At 37.8% G+C, this 22,288-nt stretch overlaps 1 protein-coding gene across 2 annotated transcripts in view; it reads left to right on the forward strand.

Moving 5' to 3' along the window:
• P4HA1 (prolyl 4-hydroxylase subunit alpha 1) overlaps nucleotides 1-22,288 on the forward strand; it is an 89,453-nt gene that overhangs the window by 46,502 nt on the left and 20,663 nt on the right. The window contains exons 8-10 of one of the 2 annotated variants that reach the window (XM_054503815.2): nucleotides 3,900-4,076; nucleotides 5,977-6,047; nucleotides 20,264-20,363. In XM_054503815.2, the coding sequence (XP_054359790.1) occupies nucleotides 3,900-4,076; nucleotides 5,977-6,047; nucleotides 20,264-20,363 (348 nt within the window). Of the gene's footprint in view, nucleotides 1-3,899; nucleotides 4,077-5,976; nucleotides 6,048-7,066; nucleotides 7,138-20,263; nucleotides 20,364-22,288 lie in introns of both variants that reach the window. The other variant, XM_054503814.2, reaches the window with a different exon arrangement.

Raw genomic sequence — 22,288 nt, forward strand, 5'->3', positions numbered from 1 at the left:
GGAGAGAATCAGTTATTTTATATTTAAGCCTATGTGATAAAAATCAGAATGACTGCATAAAATATTACAGTATGTCAGCTTAGGCAACATAGACCCCATTACAAAAGAATTTAAAAATTAGCTGGGTATGCTGGTGTACACTTGTAGTCTTAGCTACTCAGGAGTCTGAGGTGGGAGGATCACTTGAATCCAGGAGTTCAGGAGTACAGTGAGTTATGATTACACCACTCACTCCAGCCTGGGCTACAGAATAAGACCCTGTCTCTAAAAAACTTTTTTTTTTTTTTTTTTTTTTTGAGACGGAGTCTCTCCCTGCCACCCAGGCTAGAGTGCAGTGGCACGATCTCAGCTCACTGCGAATTCCGCCTCTTGGGTTCAAGTGATTCACCTGCCTCAGCCTCCTGAGTAGTGGGATTACAGGTGCCCGCCACTACACCTGGCTAATTTTTGTATTTTGAGTAGAGGTGGGGTTTCACCATGTTGGCCAGGCTGGTCTCAAACTCCTGACCTTGTGATCCACCTGCCTTGGTCTCCCAAAGTTGTGGGATTACAGGCGTGAGCCGCTGTGCCCAGCCTAAAAAGCTTTTTAAAAAAAAATTACAGTATACCATTATCTCTCTGTGGGTGCCACATTTAATATGTTCCAATTATTAGTAAAATAGCTTTAAAATAAAGCTTGTGAATCATACACTATTACATATGTTTGTGGCAATATTACCTTTTTCATTTGATCCTTCCAGGGTGAAGGATCAAATAAGTTTAAAGGAAGTGATAGTTTTTCTTATATTTAATGCCAGAGAGATTTCAGCAGTATTTTTTTTTTTTTTTTGAGACAGAAACCCACCCCATCACCCAGGCTGGAATGCAGTAGCACAGTCTCGGCTCACTGCAACCTCCGCCTCCTGGGTTCAAGCAATTCTCGTGCTTCAGCCTCCCGAGTAGCTGGGACTACAGGCATTCACCACCATGCCCAGCTAACTTTTTTGTATTTTTAGTAAAGATGGGGTTTTGTTATGTTGGCCAGGCTGGTCTCAAACTTCTGACCTCAGGTGATCCTCCCGCCTCGGGCTCCCAAAGTGCTGGGATTACAGGCGTGAGCCACCACACCCATCTGTTCAGCAGCCTTAATTAGAGATAATAACACTACTCTGTGCATCTTATGAGATATGACAGATTCATCTATACAGTAATCCCTTGTAGTTTTGCTCCTAGTTAATCTTGACAAGATTGCTTAGTGAAATGCTTTAGTCTATTTAATACTGAAAATGCAGAAAGTTTTTAACAGATTTTGTCTTTAATGTTTCTTTAAAATATATCTATAAATATTACTTTGTTTATTGTATATGTATTTATAACTCAGAATTCCAGTTCTATAGATGTTAATAGATATTAGGCCAAAAGCAAAAAAGAACAAAGTCTGGGGAACATTTGTTAAACAAAGTTGAACATAGGTTTTTGTTTAGCCTCAAGACTTCTCAGAACCTTTTTATGATAATGTGCATTGTGATATGATATACATTCTTTCTCAATATTAATTGATTATGGAACGTTTTAAAAAGGAATTTAATGTGGTATTAGTTTTCAGTTGAACGCAGGCTTCCATAGAAGGTGTTAGTGAATTTTTGGAGTAAGTACTTTTAAGTGTAAACATTTGAAAAGTGTTTAACATTTTCTTTACTACTGGTAAACTCAAGCTGGGCTTTGCATTTTGATATTGATGACTGTTGACAGCTTAACCACTAACAGCAAACTATACAATACCTATGGTGACACTTTCGATAGGTAGGTTCATGGAGTCCTAGGAGGACATGCTTGAGCTAATGAGTAAATACAAAGATAGTGACACTGTTAGACTCATTAAATATTTTCTTCTCTTTTTTTTTTTTCTGGACGGAGTCTTGCTCTGTTGCCCAGGCTAGAGTACAGTGGCGCCATCTTGGCTCACTGCAAGCTCTGCCTCCCGGGTTTACGCTATTCTCCTGCCTCAGCCTCCTGAGTAGCTGGGACTACAGGCGCCTGCCACCACGCCCAGCTAATTTTTTGTATTTTTAGTAGAGATGGGGTTTCACCTTGTTAGCCAGGATGGTCTTGATCTGACCTCGTGATCCGCCTGCTTTGGCCTCCCAAAGTGCTGGGATTACAGGCGTGTGCCACTGCGCCCGTCCCCTCATTAAACATTTTCTTTTCTGTTTCATTACTAAATATTTTAGTATGTATCTTTTAAAGATACAAATTCAAAATAACAATACCATTATAACCTAAAAATTCACAAGGTTTGTAATATCAAATATCTGGTGTTCAAATTTCTGCAGTAAGCAGAAATTTTTATTGCTCTTAATAACTCTTAAGGAACAAAATAAAACTGTAGATATAAAACAAGAGTGCTAATTTCCCAGTTTGTTAATGTAACACATACTCAACTTTGCCTAAGATCAAAAGAACATTCTTGCCAGGCACGATGGCTCATGCCTGTAATTGCAGCACTTTGGGAGGCCAAGGTGGGTGGATCACCTGAGGTCAGGAGTTCAAGACCAGCCTGGCCAACATGGTGAAACCCCATCTCTACTAAAAATACAAAAAGTTAGCCAAGCATGGTGGCAGGGGCCTGTAATCTCAGCTACTTGGGGGGCTGAGGCAGGAGAATTGCTTGAACCCAGGAGGCGGAGGCTGCAGTGAGCCGAGATCAAGGCATTGCAATCCAGCCTGGGTGACAGAGCAAGACTTTGTCTAAACAAAAACAAAAACAAACAAAAAAAATTCTTTTTCTCAGAATAGCTACGTTCATCTCATCATTATATAAAAGACTTACTAAAAATTAAAGCCTTGGATTTGACTCTAGGTAAAGTGCATGGAGAATAAACATGAATCATTATTTGTTTTAGTATATTATTAGTATAATAATTGAAACAGACTACTCATATTCCTGCTTATGTGACATACTTGTTTTTGTTTTGTTTTGTTTTTTTGAGACAGCATCTTGCTCTGTCACCCAGGCTGGAGTGTAGTGGCATGATCATGGCTCACTGCAACCTCTACCTCCTGGGCTTAAGCAATCCTCCCATTTCAGCCCCTCAAGTATGTGGGACTACAGGCAAGTGCCCTCATGTCCGGCTAATTTTTTAAATTTTTTGTAGAGATGAGATTTCGCTGTGTGGCCTAGGCTGGTCTTGATCTCCTTGGGCTCAAGTGATCCTCCTACCTCAGCATCCCAAAGTGCTGGGGTTATAGGCATGAGCCACCATGCCAGGCCTGACATACTTATTTAATTAAGAGAAGTAGGCAACAAAATAACTTATTAATATAATACGTAGATGATTGAAGGGAATTTGTTGACTGCTCTATTTTTATACTGCCTAATAAAAGCATCTGGGATCTTTGTTTAATAACTTATTTTTTCTTTTTCAGAGCTATCCATTTTTGATTTCGCCCTTAAAAAATTCCTTTTTTTTTTGCCACAAGCATTTAACTGTGAGGTATTTAGGAAAACCTAGTTTTTTTTTTCTTCTAGAAACTTTTTGTCTCTGGGTGCTTTCCAGTTACTTTGTGCCATTTAGAGCAATGCCGGGCATTCATTTAATATTTTCATAAACATGGCATTTTTTTCATATTTAAACATTTGAACTTTATTTTGATGAGTGAAGGGTTAAAAGAGATACACTACCTTTTTCCTTATTTAAGACCTCGCCTCTCTCACCCAGAAAATAATCATTAATACTGTATTTAAAATTCTGAACATCCTGTTAGAGGCAAAATATTTGCAGAGTACTGCTTCTTTTGTATATTTTTCCAGAGATACTCTGTATATGCAGGCATAATTATTGTCTCTTATCTGCATAGGAATAGATATTAAAAGTATTATTACTCTAATATATTCATCATATTCTTAACTTTATGTTTAGACCCCTCGGAGACAGAAAAAACTCTTTTGCCGCTACCATGATGGAAACCGTAATCCTAAATTTATTCTGGCTCCAGCTAAACAGGAGGATGAATGGGACAAGCCTCGTATTATTCGCTTCCATGATATTATTTCTGATGCAGAAATTGAAATTGTCAAAGACCTAGCAAAACCAAGGGTAAATAATGTTTTCTTTCTTTCTCGTCAATTTACTGTACCTTTGTATCAATTTTTCTTTGTAAAAAAATAGGATAATTGATATACTAATAACGCCACAGATTTTTTAAAGCTATTTTGCCTCAGCATAGTGGAGTTACTAATGATGCTGTGTTTATGCCAGATTTTCCATTTGTTATCAGCACAAGTAACGTACCCTTCAACTGGGTTTTAAGCACTGAATTATGAAAATTATTGATGAGATTTTTATTCACCATTAACAAATTTGTGTTTCACTGTCTTCCTGATAAACTTTTCTCTATATTTTGGAGTCTTTTAATCTCAGAGCCTACTCAAAGTCCAGCTTTTTCACTTGTGTATTTTTACTGAAAGAATACCGTGGGAGTATTTTTATTCCCTTTTTAGGCACATTGTTACTATTATAAAAAGATATAATTGGGCACAAGCATTACGTTAATTTGAAATGGTGATAGTTTTCTGACTTTAACCCACATAATTTCTCTTAAAAAGAAAAAGAATCTAACGTAAACCCAATCTATAAGCTTAGTGTTGAGCATAAAAACTCTTCAGTGAGAATGTGGAAAAGACTACCCTTTATGCTCTTGCCTTTTCCCCCATCAGCTTGTTCTTAAAAACATATTTGGTCTTCTTGATAGTAAAATACAAGCTGCCATCACTTTCATAAAGAGATTGTTAAATAAATTCAAGGCATGCTTTGCTGTCTTACTACACAGGAGTTGGCAGATTTTTTCCATAAAGGTCAATATTAGATATTTTTTAGGCTTTGGAGGCCATATGATCTCTGTCATGACTATTTAGTTCTGCCATTATAGTGCAAAAGCAGCCAAAGAAAATATGTAAATGAAAGAGTGTGGCTATATTACAGTAAAATTTTATTTCCAGTGACAGGCAGCAGGCTGAATTTGGTCTGTGGCCATAGTTTGTTGACCCTTATTATATCAAAGGTTTGAGTTATCTGGATATCTATACTGCAAAATGAAATTAGAATTTCTTTTAGAGTTTTTCTGCTTCTCCAAATTGGTGGTTTTTTTTTTTTTTTTTTTTTTTGGTCAAAGATTACATTATAAATGCAAAAGACTGGTCTAACATTAATATGTATTATTGGTGCCATCCAAGGTAATTAATTCATTTCAACTTGGAGATCAAGTTATATTCTGGAGATTCCTCAATTTGGATTGTTTTTGATCAATAAATTTAATGGCAATAAAATTTTATGCTTTCACAACCTCAGAATCATCCTTCCATTAAAAAAAAATTTAAATTATTATCTAGGCGGTCACCTCTTTCTTAACTGTTTTTAACATTTATGAGCTCTTTTCCTCTGCCTTTGTTCTCAGTCCAAGATTATTTCACTGTGTATGTTAATGAGTGGATGTCTTGAAGGGACAAAAGATTGACCTTAAAATGAATTTTAAACATTAACCTGTGCAAATAGTTCCATCACTAAAAAAAATTAAAGTCAAAGGTTTTGGAATGGATCATTAATTGCAAATAGGCATTCTTCTTTTTTTTCCCCCTTCTCTCCCCACCCCAGATGGCCATTCTTTTAACTGTAAATTAGACTTCAAATTTTAGATATGTCTCTTTTTCTCACTGTCATGTCCTTTCACCATTGAAAGAAATTTAATTTCCAGTCTCTTTTGTTTGTATGTCCTCCATCTGTGCAAAACAAACAAAAAATTGAAAAAAAAAAAAAAGACAACCCAAGAACCTAAAAAACTAACTGGCTTTCAAGGCTCAGCACAAGGTGACTGGAAGTATATGGAGTTATTTTCTCTTTTTAGCCTCCTTTGTAAAAACCCTGGAATTCTGACTGGTTGGGTAAATGTGATTTAGTTTTTTGTCTTGTAATGCAACTATTTTGATGGTTGGCTTCACAGCTGAGGCGAGCCACCATTTCAAACCCAATAACAGGAGACTTGGAGACGGTACATTACAGAATTAGCAAAAGGTAAGAGATGCGTATGCTGCATATTTTGCCCTCTAATGAGTGTTTTATACATCTTACAGGAATTATTCATTTAAGGGAAATAGGTCATTTTCAGTCACCAGCTCAAGTCACCACCCTGTATATAAACAGGATAACGCATGGATAAACTGCTTTGTGTTTCACAGGTCTTTCTCCTTCACTAGAAGTTCTGTTTTTAATCTTTAATTGGTATGTTATTTTTAGGGAATTAATATGCTTTTTATCTTTCTTCAGATCAGATGTCAAATATCCAGGAAGTGGCCTGATACTTGTTTTCTTTTTCCCTTTTGTTGCCAAAGGGGGAAATAAAGCAACAGCCTCCTGAATCTGGGAGTAGTAGTCTTCACCTATGCAGTTTTCTCATATTCATAAATGCTGCGGTGATTCACATCCTCCTTCATGGTGATTATGCTGGCATTTGTTCATACATCTTGTAAAATACCATTGTCATTATGTAGTAATCTGTATTCCTCCTGTTGGAGTTTTTTATTTAAAAAAATTCACTGACTCAACAGTTGGCAGTAGGAAGAACAGAGTTACGCTTCTGAGCTCAGTCTTCCAAAAATTAATTGTAAACTTAATTGCCTTTTACTTTGCCAGAGAGATTTAAAAACAGTTTTATCTCAGAGGTTTAAAAAATGAATTTAAGGAGTCTACTATTTTTTTCAAAATATTTAAATAACTTCTAGATCTGAGAAAGTTTCTGTGAAACCCAGTGCTATAAATCATTTACATACAGCTTCAAATGATTTTTTTTTTTAAAAAAAGTGAAAGGACAATAAATCTACAACAAAAATCTGTCAACTCATTTTCTCTTGATTTGGAAGTGGCTGTTCTTACTGCCACCTTTCAAAATGTTTTTGTGGATTTGAGACCATTACCCACCATCCAGACCAATCTGAACCCTTCCAATCACCTGTGGCTTGGCAAAACAAAACAAACAAAAAGCCCAAAATTGCCTGCTACTGGAGTAAGTCCTTGTCCTTTCTCTTTTTTTGTAGCTGAGCCGAGCTACAGTACATGACCCTGAGACTGGAAAATTGACCACAGCACAGTACAGAGTATCTAAGAGGTAAGGGAGTAATGGAGAGAACTTTAGTCATATTTGGACCATTTCTTTCTTGTGAATCTAATTTTCTGAAAACTCATGATATAGTTTCTAAGACCTAGGTGGTTAGGCATAGATATTTGATAATATCTGTGCTGGAGTTTTCATGATGGACTAATAAACATGGTTATGGGGCAGTTAATAGGGGTTTTCCAAAGTAACTTGCATAATGTCTGTTGAGGCTCCCCAAACTTTGATAAGTGAAATGTATTCTCATATTGAACTAAGAGAATTTCCCAAATTCCCTTCATTAAACAAGGCCTCTTTTGGACTCTGCAGTAAAGCAGGGGTTTAAAAATCTCAGGGTCACCCAGTAGCTGCAGGTATTGCATAAGTAAGTGCCTTTATAACAAAGCCTTTGCAAGTTCCTTGCTTTTAACAATGTTTAAAGATAATCTTATTAGGTTATTAGTTGATTGATCACTAAAATAATTTTTTAAAAAGAGCTCACTGTATAACTTAGAGCTCACAGAATTGGGTGACAGTATTACAACAGAACTCCTTTTCCATCTACTTGTGAAGGTTTCTCGGCTCTCATGAAAATAGAAATATCTTTGTGCTGAATTTTTATTCTAACAAGTAGAATATTTATCCACAGACACAATAACTAATGAAATATAACAAATATAAGCCCCGTCCATCTCATTAGGAACATCTTAATACATTTTCGCTTGTTTATACCTGGTAACGATTATTTAGTCATGTTATTTAGATTAACAAATGTGAGTAATAATTATAGTAAAAATTCAGAAGATACTATCTTTAACACAGCCTTTTTATAGGTCTTTAACACAGGCTTTTTGTTTTAGGAAATTCATATTTTAATTGTATAAATATTTTTAATATAGATAAGTATAATGTGATAAATAAAAGATTTTCAGGCATAAAAATGTGTCACTGTAGGACAAGGTTTCTTAACCTTGTCAATAGCACTATTGACATTTTGAGTCAGATAATTCTTGTTGTTGGGGGCTATCTTCAGCTTTGTAGGATGTTTAATAGCATCTGTGGTTCACTGGATGCCAGTAGCACCCTTCCTTAAGTTGTGACAATCAAAAATGCCTTCAGACATTGTCAAATGTCCCCTGATAGGTAAAATCCCCACCACTACCTCTAGTGACTCCACCCCTGTTGAGAATTACTGTTCTGTGATAAGAATGGAATGAAAATGTAACATCAAGAAAAAAGTGTAAAATGTCCAAGTATTAAAAAATATTTTGTTCACATATTTTAAGTGGATGATGGTGGATATCAAATCATTATGGTATTTAGATTCCAGTGGATACATTTAAAGTAATCATTGTTTAGAAATTACCAACGTTTTCAATATGACAATTCAATCATTTGAAACTAAATTATGAAAAATTTTAGTTGTCAACTAAAAAAATTATGCAAAGGCAAACATAGATTTTAACAAGCATTTTAGGAGGTACTCAGAGAAATTTTGAAGATTACTGCTGTCTTCAAAAAGACAAAAAGATTAGGCTGGACCGAATGCATTGATTCAGCATTTCCTTTTTCTTTTTTGGGCAGAACCATATGCCTTTTATATATTAAACGTTACTATACATGTCTTGGTTTCTTGTCTCTGCTGTATAACACCACCTGCCCTTTTGCCCCAGTAAGAGAGAAAAAGTTTTTTTCTTGCCTATCACTAGCTTCATAGCTGAGACCTCTATACCAAAAGACAGATTAACAAGAGAAAAGCATACAAATTTATTTAATACAAAATTTACATGACAAGAAGCCTTTAGAAATGAAGACCCCAGCCTGAGCAACATGGTAAAACCCCATCTCTACAAAAAATACAAAAAAATTAGCCAGGCGTGGTGGCATGTACCTGTAGACCCAGTTACTTGGGAGACTGAGGTGGGAGGATCACCTGAGCCTGAGGAGGTTGAGGCTACAGTGAGCCATGAGCACGCCACTGCACTCCAGCCAGGGTGACAGAGTAAGATCCTGTCTCAAAAAAAAAGAGAGAAAAGAAATAGAAAAAAATGAGAACCCAAAGAAACACAGAAACCTGTATATTTTTATGCTAGGTTTGATGAGTGGATAGTCATACAGAAGTATGACGAACAAAGGGGATATGATCTAATGGTAATAAACTGGGGGAAACTTAGCAAAGCCTGTTTGTTCAGATACTTCTTGATATCTCTGTGTCTCAGGATAAGGATGTTCCTTTCTTCCAGGTAGAGAGAGGATACTTCTGGATTGAAAGTCTTATACTACTTTAGAGGAAGGTCAGAGAATTCTTTTTTTTTTTTTTTTTGAGATGGAGTCTCGCTCTGTCGCCCCAGGTTGGAGTGCAGTGGTGCAATCTCAGCTCACTGCAAGCTCCGCCTCCTGGGTTCACGCCATTCTTCTGCCTCAGCCTCCTGAGTACCTGGGACTACGGGCATCCGTTGCTGCCCGGCTAACTTTTTGTATTTTTAGTAGAGATGGGTTTCACCGTGTTAGCCAGGATGGTCTCAATCTCCTGACCTCGTGATCCGCCCACCTCGGCCTCCCAAAGTGCTGGGATTACAAGCGTGAGCCACCGTGCCCGGCCCAGAGAATTCTTTTATGGCCTGCTTAAGGGGAAAAGAGTGGGAGAAGGTCAGAGAGACCTGCTTCTGCTCAAATGCTACAGTGCCATATTTTGGGGTAGAGTGTCCTGAACCCCATTAGAAGACATGAAGAAAATTTAAATTTGCCATAATATGATTTTCATTTTAATCACAGGAGCAATTATCCTTAAGGAACACTAATAGATAGTAAGGATTTGCAGAAACTAATTTCCATAGACATGTTTTGAGATATGATTTACAGTGCTTCTGAACATTGCAATTAACCCGATTTTTACGTTAAGCTAATTTTCCATTCTATTACAGAACCTAATTCATATCTACAAAAAAACCTTTCTTTAAAAAAAAAATTAAACTTACAGATTTTATCAGATTATTGCATGGTTTTACACATTTTTTTCATAAAGTTTGTAAATAGCTAAATTCTCTAGATTTGCATGCTTCTAGGAAGCATATAAAACAAAATTACGGCCAGGAGCGGTGGCTCACGCCTGTAATCCCAGCACTTTGGGAGGCCAAGGTGGGTGGATCACAAGGTCAGGAGATCAAGACCATCCTGGCAAACATGGTAAAACCCCATCTCTACTAAAAATACAAAAATTAGCTGGGTGTGGTGGTGCGCCTGTAATCCCAGCTACTCGGGAGGCTGAGGCAGGAGAATGGCTTGAAGCCGGGAGGCAGAGATTGCAGTGAGCCGAGATTGTGCCACTGCACTCCAGCCTGGCGACAGAGAGAGACTCCATCTCAAAAAAAAAAAAAAAAAATTTCATGAATTCAGTGTTTCTTGGAAATTTTCTATGTATACAATGGCCCTTTTGAAGAAATATCCAGCCCACAGTCAGTGGACTGTTGCCAATAAATCAAAGTAAATCACTGTAGGAAAGTGATCTATACACTTAAAAAAAAAAAAAAATTTTCTAAACATTTCAAACCTATTTTTTAAATATTCTAATTTTGTGGCTCTTAAGCAGTTTTATTGGATTTTTGAGAAAGGTACAACCATACTTACATATTATAAGTGATAGCAGAAGGTATTTAGCTACTGGCATTAGAAGGCCAGGCATGGTGGCTCATGCCTGTAATATCAGCACTTTGGGAGGCTGAGGTGAGAGGATGGTTTGAGCCCAGGAGCTTGAGACCAGCCTGGGTAGTGTAGCTAGACCTCGTCTCTATTTACAAAAAATTAAGAAAAAAATTAGCTGAGAGTGGTGGTGCACATCTGTAGTCCCAGCTACCCAGGAGGCTTAGGTGGGTAGATCACTTGAGCCTGGGAAGCAGAGATTGCAGTGAGGTGAGCTGAGATTCCACCACTGCACTCCAGCCTGGGTGATAGAGCAAAAACTCTGTCTCAAAGAAAAAAAAGGAAAAAGGGCATCTCAGTTGCCAAATGGAAGAAAATTTGTGTTCTGATGTCAGTTAATTTAATCCCTTGTAGCCTGGGAACATCTGTATTTTGAATGATTTAGAAAAGAATTTCAAATATCTGTATTTAGAGAACTGTCTAAGCGATGACATCACCTTCAGTGGAAGTAATAATTTGTTCCAGCATTTTAGCAAATAGAATTTTTTTGACAAAATATTTTTGGAACTCCTTTACTATTTAAAAAACATAAAACAGGCTGGGCGCGGTGGCTCACGCCTGTAATCCCAGCACTTTGGGAGGCCCAGGTGGGCAGATCACGAGGTCAGGAGATCGAGACCATTCTGGCTAACATGGTGAAACCCCGTCTCTACTAAAAATACAAAAAAATTAGCTGGGTGTGGTGGCTGGTGCCTGTGGTCCCAACTACTGGGGAGGCTGAGGCAGAAGAACGGCATGAACCCAGGTGGCGGAGCTTGCAGTGAGCTGAGATTGCACCACTGCACCCCAGCCTGGGCAACAGAGCGAGACTCAAAAAACAAACAAACCCATAAAACAAAAAAGGCTTTTTTTTTTTTTTTTTTTTTTTAAGAGGCAGGGTCTTGCTCTGTCATCTAGGCCTAAGTCCAGTGGCATGATCATAGCTCACTGCTCCCTCCAACTCCTGGGCAGAAGTGATCTTCCCACCTCAGTCTCCCGAGTAGCTGGGAATACAGGTGCACACCACCATCCTTGGATAATTTTTAATTTTTTTTTTTGTAGAGACAGGGTTTCACTGTATTGCCTAGGCTGGTCTCAAACCCCTGGGCCCAAGTGATCCTCCCACATCAGCCTCCCAGAGTGTTGGTATTACAGGTGTGAGCCATTGTATCCAGCCAAAAAAGGCTTTACTTATGTTACTGACCATCTGTTAACTTTTGGCAAGTCATCTCTGTCTTTTCCACTATTAAAAAGCAAATAAAAACCCTAAGAATTTACTACAGCTTGTAAATGAAAAAGCTAAGAATTTTGGCTAGATCAGAGAAATGGAATTTGAAGTTTTTGAAATGTAAACATTCAGTTTTGTGCTCTGAAAAGATGGTTAAGTGAACTCATAAAGTCTAGTTAAAGTAATATAAATAATGACCTATGCAATAATCTGTTTAGAGTGGTAGAAAAACTTTTTTGATTCTGGTGGGGAAGTGATTTTCATTTTTTTACTCTGAAGTGATGATTTCCTACAATATGGTATTTATGATATAAATGTAACATGATATTTATATATGCGTGTGTGTGTATTTATTTATTTTATTTTACTTTATTTTCTTTCGGAGACAGGGTCTCACTCTGTCACCCAGGCTGGAGTGCAGTGGTTCAATCATGGCTCACGACAGCCTCCACCTCCCAGGCTCAAGCAATCCTCCCACCTCAGCCTCCTGAGTAACTGGGGCTACGGGTGCACACCACCATGCCCAGCTAATTTTCGTATTTTTATAGAGATGCGGTTTTGCTTTGGTGCCCAGGCTGGTCTTGAACTCCTGGGCTCAAGTGATCGTCTCACCTTGGCCTCCCAAAGTGCTGGAATTACAGGCATGAGCTACCATGTCTGGCCTTAAATATATCATAAATATGATATTTAGGCTTAAGATTTTGTTTACCCTTGTTACTAAGGAGCAAATTAGTGTTAAAGTATAATATATATAAACAAATACAAAAAGTTTTGAGTGATTCAGGTTTTTTTTTTTTTTTTCCAATGGCATAACTTTTAACAACACTGCCCTCTAATGGGTTGAACTGTGGTACTCAGACTGAGATAACTGAAATGAGTGGATGTATAGTATTATTGCATAATTATCCCACTATGAAGCAAAGGGACTGGATAAATTCCCAGTCTAGATTATTAGCCTTTGTTAACCATCAAGCACCTAGAGAAGAATTATTGGAAATTTTGTCCTCTGTAACTGGCACTTTGGGGTGTGACTTATCTCTTGCCTTTGTAAAAAAAAATATATATATATATAGTGGTTTTAGATTAGCTAATCATAGAATATTCTTATGTGTGTGTTGGGTTAGAAGAAGAAGGTAGTGATCATGTTCAAATTATATTACTGACATTTTTCTTTGGAGCCTTCCTTACTCACATATTAGAAGTGTAGTTTTGCAGTGTGAGAATGTTGCTTCCTTACTCTGTGCATTCTAGTGATATTTTATAAAATCATGAAGTTTTTTTTTTTTAACAGCAGAAACTCAGTAGAAGGGAAAAAAGCGTAGAAACGTTACTCTAATTGAACGCACAGCTTTGGCCTCAGGTCCTGTCATTAAGGCCAAAAGGAAGATACTTTGGGCTATTTAATTTTTAATGGAAAAAAAAGGACACATATAAAGTTATCTGAAGAAATAGTTCTTTTTTCTTCTGGCACTAAATTGTGTTTTATGGGGAAAAACACTGTATAATTAGTTGATATTTTCAGTTACAGTTGTACAAAAGATAAATGATCTTCAAATGATTTTTCCTATTAAATGCTATAACATTTAAAAAAAAAACCCAACTCAGTTAAAGCACTGGGTACTAGAAAGAAAAACCTCTGGATTTCTTATGATTTAATCTAACACAGATGTAAGACTTCCAGGTCCTAGAAGAATGGACAGTTAACATACATTACAGTATAATGGTCTCCACTGAATTTTTAGTAATGTTACAATGTAAATTCAGAGCTGAGTTTTTAGATAACCTATATGTCTATAATAATGTCACTGAAGACAGATTAGCAGTAATTGTTTGTTAAGGATGGGATCCAGATGAGTAACTTGAAGATAGTTCTTAAACTAAGGAAAGTCTTAATGTATTTTCGGCCAGGTGTGATGGCTCACACCTGTAATTCCAGCACTTTGGGAGGTCAAGGCAGGTAGATTGCTTGAGCTCAGGAGTTTGAGACCAGCCTGGGCAACATGGTGAAACCTCATCTCTACAAAAAATACAAAAATTAGCCGGGCGTGGTGGTGCATGCCTGTAGTTCCAGTTACTCCGGAGGCTGAGGTGGGAGGATTGCTTGAGCCCGGGAGGTAGAAGTTGCAGTGAGTCGAGATAGCATCACTGCACTGTAGCCTGAGTGACAGAACCAGACTCCATCTCAAAAAAAAGGGAGTGTTACTATATTTTGGAGGGGATTTTGCATGAAAGTCAAATTAAATTAAATAACTTCCCATGCATCAGTAGAATTCATTTTCCTCTGTAGTGACTACAACAGAACTACAATTAAGATGACAGGTTGACAGTTTTTTTTTTTTTTAAACCTACAATCAACATTGGCTTTAACTTCTAAGCCCCAAACCCTTCATTGAGATTCTTTTTTTTTTTTTTTTTTTTTGAGGCGGAGTTTTGCTCTTGTTGCCCAGACTCGAGTGCAATGGCGTGATCTCGGCTCACTGCAACCTCTGCCTCCTGGTTCAAGCGATTCTTCTGCCTCAGCCTCCTAAGTAGCTGGGGTTACAGGTGTGCACCGTCATACCTGGCTAATTTTGTATTTTTAGTAGAGGCGAGGTTTCACCATGTTGGTCAGGCTGGTCTCGAACTCCCGACCTCAAGAGATCCCCCCGCCTCAGCCTCCCAAAGTGCTGGGATTACAGGTGTGAGCCACTGCGCCTGGCCGAGATACGTTATGATATAACAAGAAGTGCAAATAAAAACTTAAAAAATTTAAACCGTTAAAATATTTTTGCCTTGCTAAGATTGACAAAGAATAAAAGGATTGAAACTGGCAAGGGTTTTATGAAATGGGTAGGTGTAAATCATTGCAACTGTTTTGGAGGGAAATTTGACATTTATCAAAATGTAAAAGTCATTTAGCAATTCCACATCTAGGAATTTATCATACAGAGATATTCCCACAAGTGTGCAAAGATATAGCATTTTGTTACAATATTGTTTATAATAGAGAAAAATTGGAAATAACCTATTATTTAACCAGTACTTAATTGGTAGACTTTCATGGCCATTCCTGGAATTAAAGGTTTGTGGTGGTGTTCTGTTGTTTTTTTAAGAGATGAGGTCTCATTCTGTTGCCAAGGCTGGAGTGTAGTGGTGTGGGCATAGCAACCTCGAACTCCTGGGCTCAAGCAGTCCTCTTGCCTCAGCATCTAAGTAGCTGAAACTATAAGCATGTGCCACCACACCTTGCTCATTATTTATTTTAATTTTTTTGTAAAGATAGGATCTCGCTATGTTTCCCAGACTGGTCTTGAACTTCTATCCCCAAACGATCCTCCCGCCTTGGCTTCCCAAAGTGCTGGGAGGTTATTAGATTTTTTTTTTTCCCCCTAAAAGCAGTAGTTTGAAAGGCAATGAGGGATGGGAATATAAAGTGGTGTCACTGATGTGGAATATAGTCTGCCAGCTCCTCAAAAAGTTTAGGGTTACCATGTGATCCAGCAATTCTATTTCTAGGTACATACCCAAAATAATTTAAAGCAAGGAGTCAGATACTTGCACACCAATGTTCATAACAGCATTTATTCACTATAGTCCAAGGTTAGAAGCAACTCAAATGTCCATCAACAAATGAATGGATAAACATGTGGTATATATAGATAATAGAATATTATTCAGCCTTAAAAAAGGAAATGAATTTCTGATACCCTGCTTATAACATGGATGAACCTTGAAAACATTATGTTGGCTGGATGTGGTGGCTCACACCTGTAATCTCGGCACTTTGGGAGGCTGAGGCAGGCAGATTGCCTGAGTCCAGGAGTTTGACACCAGCCTGGTCACCATGATGAAACCCTGTCTCTACTAAAAATATAAAACTATGGTGGTACGCGCCTGTAGTCCCAGCTACTTGGGAGGCTGAGGTGGAAGAGTCATCTGAGCCTGGAAGGTTGAGGCTGCAGTGAGCCAAGATTGCATCACTGCACTCCAGCCTGGGCAACTGGAGTTGAGACCCTGTCTCGGAGAAAAAAAAAGAAAACACATGTTAAGTGAAATAAGCTAGAATTGACAAATAATATATGATTCTTCTTATAGGAGATACCTAGAATAGGCAAATCCATACAGACAGAACATAGAATAGAGGGTTACCAGGGGTTGTGGGGAGGGAGAGATGGGAGTTGTTATTCAATGGGTACAGTTTTCTGTTTGGTTTTAATGAAAAAGTTCTGGAAATGGATAATGCCGATGGTTGCAAGGTATTGTAAATGTACTTAACACCAGTGAATTGTACACTTAAAATAATTAAAATGGTAAAATTTCTGTTATATATATTTTACCATAATTTAAAAAATAGTCTAAATGGCTAATTTTATGTTATATGTATTTTACCATAAATTTTTATTTTTTTAGAGATAGGTTCTCATTCTGGGGCCCAAGCTGGAGTGCAGTGGTGTGATTGTAGCTCCCTGCATCCTTGAACTCCTGGGCTTAAGTAATCCTTCTGCTTCAGCCTCATGAGTAGCTAGGACTACACAGGCACATGCTACCATACCTGGCTAATTTTTAAACTTTTTTTGTGGAGACAGGGTCTTGCTACGTTGCCGAGACTGGTCTTGAACTCAAGTGATTTTCCTGCCTTGGCTTCCCAAAGTGCTGGGATTACAGATTTGAGACACTGTGCCCATCCTGTTTAACTTTCCTGATGTTATTCTTTGAAGCACAAAGGTTTTTATTTGGATAATGTCCCGTTTATTTATTCCTTTTGTTGCCTGTACTTTTGATGTCATAGCTAAACCATTGCTTAGTCCAACGTCACAAAGATTTGCTCCTGTGTTTTCTTCCCACAGTTTTTATAATTTTAGCTTTTACATTTAGGTCTTTGATCCATCTTGAGTAATTCTTTTTAATATAATGTGAAGCAGAGGTCCAGCTTCTTTCTTTGCATGTAGATAACCAGTGTCCCATGACGATTTGTGGAATGTAACAAGCATTTCTTGCTTTTGCAGTTTTAAAGGAGTAAAGTGAAAGACGAGTGGTAATTTGCTAGAATGGCTAAAGTGAACGTATTTTTCTTGGTAGCAGGAGACCAATAAGCAAGCATTGACAAAGAGGAGATTAAAGATAAAAGGGAGGCAATAACTGCTGGAGTAAGGCATCTAGAGTTAGAAAGGATAGAATCAAAAGCATAGATAGAAAGTCTGCCTCTATAAGGCTGAAGTACGATGATTCCACCAAAGTACAAGAGGAAAAGATAAGACTAGATATTTAAAAGTTGTTGGTAGCAGGGAGGGAAGTTGGAGATATCAGAAGACAGGTTCTCTGTGGGTGATAGGTTCCAGGATGGAATAGGAACAGTTTGTTCATGAGGCATTTAGTTCAAAGTTTTATTAGAATACTTTCCAATATAGCATTCCAATTACCTGTAAAAATCAAGTCAGTAGTTGGTTGATTGCTTATAAAGTTCAGACATCCATCAAATTGTGCCAGGCAGGAAAGACAGGTACATTGACATATTCCAGATTAGTTCTACCAGGAACTTGGGCAGAATTAGAAGAAAAAAATTCTTAATATACTTAATCAGCTATATTCTTTACAACAATAACATTTTGATTCTTCCCATTTTTGCTACACTGAGGAATTCTGTAATACTCAGCCAGTCCCAAAAAATTTGCAAGATATCACCAAGCAAATAATTTTAGTAACATAGGATAAATCTTAGATTCATCTAAGAATCCACCCTGTTTGTCGTATTAGTTTCATGTTGGTAATGATTAGTAAAAACTTCTTTCTTCTCCATGTCTTTCTCTTGTTAAAGAAAAACCCACACACTCTCTCTTGCTTGCTCTCTCACGCTTGCTTGCTTCCTTTGTCTGTCTGTGGAAGCTTTGGCTTCGTCTGGCAGCGGGAGAGGTAAAGGAAAGCTCCTCTAAAGAAGTGGTAACTAAGGTGATATCCAAAGTTTTAATTTTGCAAAGTGAAAAAGAATATTCTGGGCAGAGAGAAGAGCATACGCGCTAGCCTTAGGGCTAGAGGAAATACGTTCTTGAGGAAATGTTGCTGCGGTCCTGAGAGGGAGGCAGAATATAGTGTTGGAGTCTGTAAATTAGGAGACCAAGACAAAGCAGCCTGAGATACTGGAGGAATTCCTGGAGAATGAGTGTTTGAGAGAGTTTCCAAAAGGGTGAGTGTTGTCACAAATGTTACCAAAGGAACAAATACAATGAGAATTGAAAAATGTCATTAGATTTAGAAGCACAATAGGGCTGTGGGTAAGATTAGCAAGAGCAATTTTGAGGGAGTGATATAAGTGACTAAAGCTAGATTACAGTGGGTTCAGAGATTAGGAATCTGACAAAGTTAGCTTGAAGAAGGAAAAGAAAGATTGGTAACTGGAGGGATATACAGATTTGGGGAAATAATTTTTAATTGTAAAGGCGTTATTTGCTCTATGAAGTAGGAGATACATTATCTACTGAGTGAAGGGAGAGGCTGAAGTGAGTTAGGGTACAGAGTGGAAGAAGAAGTAAAAGTGAAGAGCCCATTTGAAGTTGGTATTCATGAATTTTTAGTGGAACATATCTGCCCTATTTCATGACTTTCTCCAGTAGGGTTTGGTGACAGAGATATAAGCTTGGATAAAAGAGATTCATCCAGGATTGTTTTTGTCAGACAGTTGAGTTTAGGCATTTAGAAAGAATGTTGTTAAAATGATGAACTATGGAATCAAAGCTCAGTGAGAGGAGAAGTGAAGAAAGTGAAGGACTGATTGACTGCTTAAAAGCATATGTGAAAAAGGGATATAGCTGAATTTGGGAGTACCATTTAAAATAGAGATATAGTTCCCATATCATAAAATTCACGCTTTTAAAGTATGCATTTCAGTGGTTTTTAGCCTTGTGCAACTATAACCAATGTCTAATTCCAGAACATTTTTGTCACTCAAAAAAAATCCTGTACCCATTAGGAGTCATTTCCCATTCCCCCCAGCCCCATCCCCCGGCAACTACTAATTATTTTCTATGATCTATTGATTTGCCTATTCTGTATATTTCATAGAAGTGGCATTATATAACATGTGGCCTTTGTATCTGGCTTCTTTGACTTAATATGATGTTCCATCCATGTTGTAGCATGTATGTAGAGACAGGGTCTCACTCTGTCACCCAGGTTGGAGTGCAGTGGTGTGATCATAATTCGCTGCAGCCTCAAACTCCTATGCTCAAGCGGCTCTCTTGCCTCAGCTGCCAGAGTAGCTGGAATTACAGGTGCATGTCAGCATGCCCAGCTAATTTTTTAAATGTTTTGTAGAGTTGAGGTCTCACTGTGTTGCCCAGGCTGGTCTCAAACTCCTGGCCTCAAGTGACCTTTCCACCTCAGCCTCCCAAAGTGCTGGGATTACAGGCATGAGCCACTGTGCCTGGCCAGTACTTTATTCCTTTTTGTGACACAGTAATATTCCAGTTTATAGACATAGCACGTTTTATGTATCCATTGATAAATTGATGGATATTTGGGTAGTTTCTACTTTTTGGCTATTATATGTAATGATGCCATAAAAAAATCTGTACAAGTTATTGTATAGACATAAGATTTAATTTATCTTGGATATATACCTAGAAGTAAATTGCTGGGTCATTTGATAACTGTGTTTAGCATTTTGAGCAACTACCAAACTGTTTTCCAAAGTGGCTGACCCTTTTACATTCCCATCAGCAATGTATGAGGGCTCCAGTTTCTTCACATCCTTACCAACACCTGTTATTGTCCATCCTTCAGTAGGTGTGTTTGGGTACCTTTTCAAAACTTAAGCAGTAAGCAGAATTTTTTTCTTATAAAATATTAGCATTATGTAGCGCAGGCTAAAGACCCCACGACTTCCACCATAGTCAGTTCCTATACCTTACCTGGAAAGAACGTTGTTTTGTTTGGTATGGTTTTCTAAAGAATTTTTTGAAGTTCTCAATGTAGGTAGCTTTCAATATAGCCTCCTTACATTAATCCAACTGTTTTCATAGAAGCATTATAATAAATCTGATTAGTTTTTTCCTTCCCAACCTCTAACAGTAGAATGTGACATTTTAAAAAAATTACAGTAGCCATTAATAAAGATGATATACTAAGCAAGAAAATGAACTAAATGCCTTCAGTAAAGGTTTATTGTCCTATATATTAAATATTATGGTTTTAAAAATAATAGCTATTAGTCTCCATGTAATGAAACATTATCAATAAAACTAATGTTTCTCTTATTCTTAGTGCCTGGCTCTCTGGCTATGAAAACCCTGTGGTGTCTCGAATTAATATGAGAATACAAGATCTAACAGGACTAGATGTTTCCACAGCAGAGGAATTACAGGTAGGTAATCACATTATCCTTAAGTCATTTTTACACTTCAAGAGATGCTTCAGAGGAGATTTCCTAACACTGAACAGGCAGTCCTCAATTTGCATGATAGTTTGGGACCTTAAAAAGTGATCCTGTAAGCTGCAACCATGCAAAGTGATTTTAATAATGGGAAAAATTGTGATTGTTATGTGACTTTTAAATTTCTTGTCAAAACATGAAAACCCTTATCTAGGGAAATGAAAAATATATATCACTAATACTTACTAAGTACACTGTAATTTTTTTTTCTATCCCCCAGGCCTCAGTTTGCCTGTCAAGTGGCCAGGGTGGGTTTTAAAGAATAGTTTATTTTTTTTTCTTTTTATTTATTTATTTATTTATTTTTAAGCAAATAGTTTTCCTTTATTTGTAATAGTGAAACATAGGACTTTTTTCATCACTTCTCTTTTTCTGTTACTTTTATGTCTATAAATCATTTGTCATCAAAAGCAGCTGTCCCAAAATAATTCTTCACTCCGTCATAATCACAACTTGACTCAAAATATCTGTAGTAAACAGGTGTATATATAGGAATGTTAGTTATAGGGAATAAACATAAAATCCATGTATAATAATCTCATTTGGTTTCAATAGTAAAAAAAATAAAAAATAAATAAGCATAGGCCTATGAACCAGAGAAAAGAAACAGCTTAGTCTTCCCCTTTGTCAGCGTTATTTACTATTCCTTAGTCTTTTCCTGTGGAAAAATACTTTTTTTTTTTTTATTATTATACTTCAAGTTTTAGGGTACATGTGCACAATGTGCAGGTTAGTTACATATGTACACATGTGCCATGCTGGTGTGCTGCACCCACCAACTCGTCATTTAGCATTAGGTATATCTCCTAATGCTATCCCTCCCCCCTCCCCTCACCCCACAACAGCCCCCAGAGTGTGATGTTCCCCTTCCTGTGTCCATGTGTTCTCATTGTTCAATTCCCATCTGTGAGTGAGAACATGCGGTGTTTGGTTCTTTTGTCCTTGCGATAGTTTACTGAGAATGATGATTTGAGTTCCCTTTTCTGTATTAGATTTTTTTTTGGAAGTTATCAAAATGTGCACTAAAAAAACCAATGCCTTTATTATAGCCTTTCTGGTTGCAAATTTTTTTTTTTTTTTTTTTTTTTTTTTTTGAGATGGAGTCTGGCTCTGTGGCCCAGGCTGGAGTGCAGTGACATGATGTCGGCTCACTACAACCCCTGTCTCCTGGTTCAAGCGATTCTCCTGCCTCAGCCTCCCAAGTAGCTGGGATTACAGGCATGCACCACCACACCGAGCTAATTTTGTATTTTTAGTAGAGACCGAGTTTCACCATGTTGGCCAGGCTGGTCTTGAACTCCTGACCTCAAGTGATCCACCTGCCTTGGCCTCCCAAAGTGCTGGGATTACAGGCGTGAGGCACTGTGCCTGGCCTGGTTGCAAAATTCTAAGACAGATGCAGTCAATATGCAGCTCATAAATTCATTAGAAAGGTGATACTTTTGCTTCTTTTCAACCTTTGTTTTTCTTTTCTTTTTTTTTTTTTTTGAGACAGTCTCACTGGAGTGCAGTGGTACAATCTTGGATCAGTGCGACCTCTGCTTCCTGGGCTCAAGTGATTCTCCTGCCTCAGCCTCCCAAGTAGCTGGGACCACAGGCACATGCCGCCATGCCTAGCTAATTTTTGTATTTTTAGTAGAGATGGGGTTTCACCATGTTGGCCAGGCTGGTCTTGAACTCCTGGCCTTAAGTGATCTGCCTGCCTTGGCCTCCTGAAGTGTTGGGATTACAGGCATGAGTCACTGTGCCTGGCCTCTTTTCAACTTTAAATAATAAACTGTTGTCCGGGTCTGGTGGCTCATGCCTGTAATCCCAGCACTTTGGGAGGCCAAGCCAGGTGGATCACCTGAAGTCAG

This window comes from Pongo pygmaeus, chromosome 8, assembly GCF_028885625.2.
Source record: "Pongo pygmaeus isolate AG05252 chromosome 8, NHGRI_mPonPyg2-v2.0_pri, whole genome shotgun sequence".
NCBI classification, from domain to species: Eukaryota; Metazoa; Chordata; class Mammalia; order Primates; family Hominidae; genus Pongo; species Pongo pygmaeus.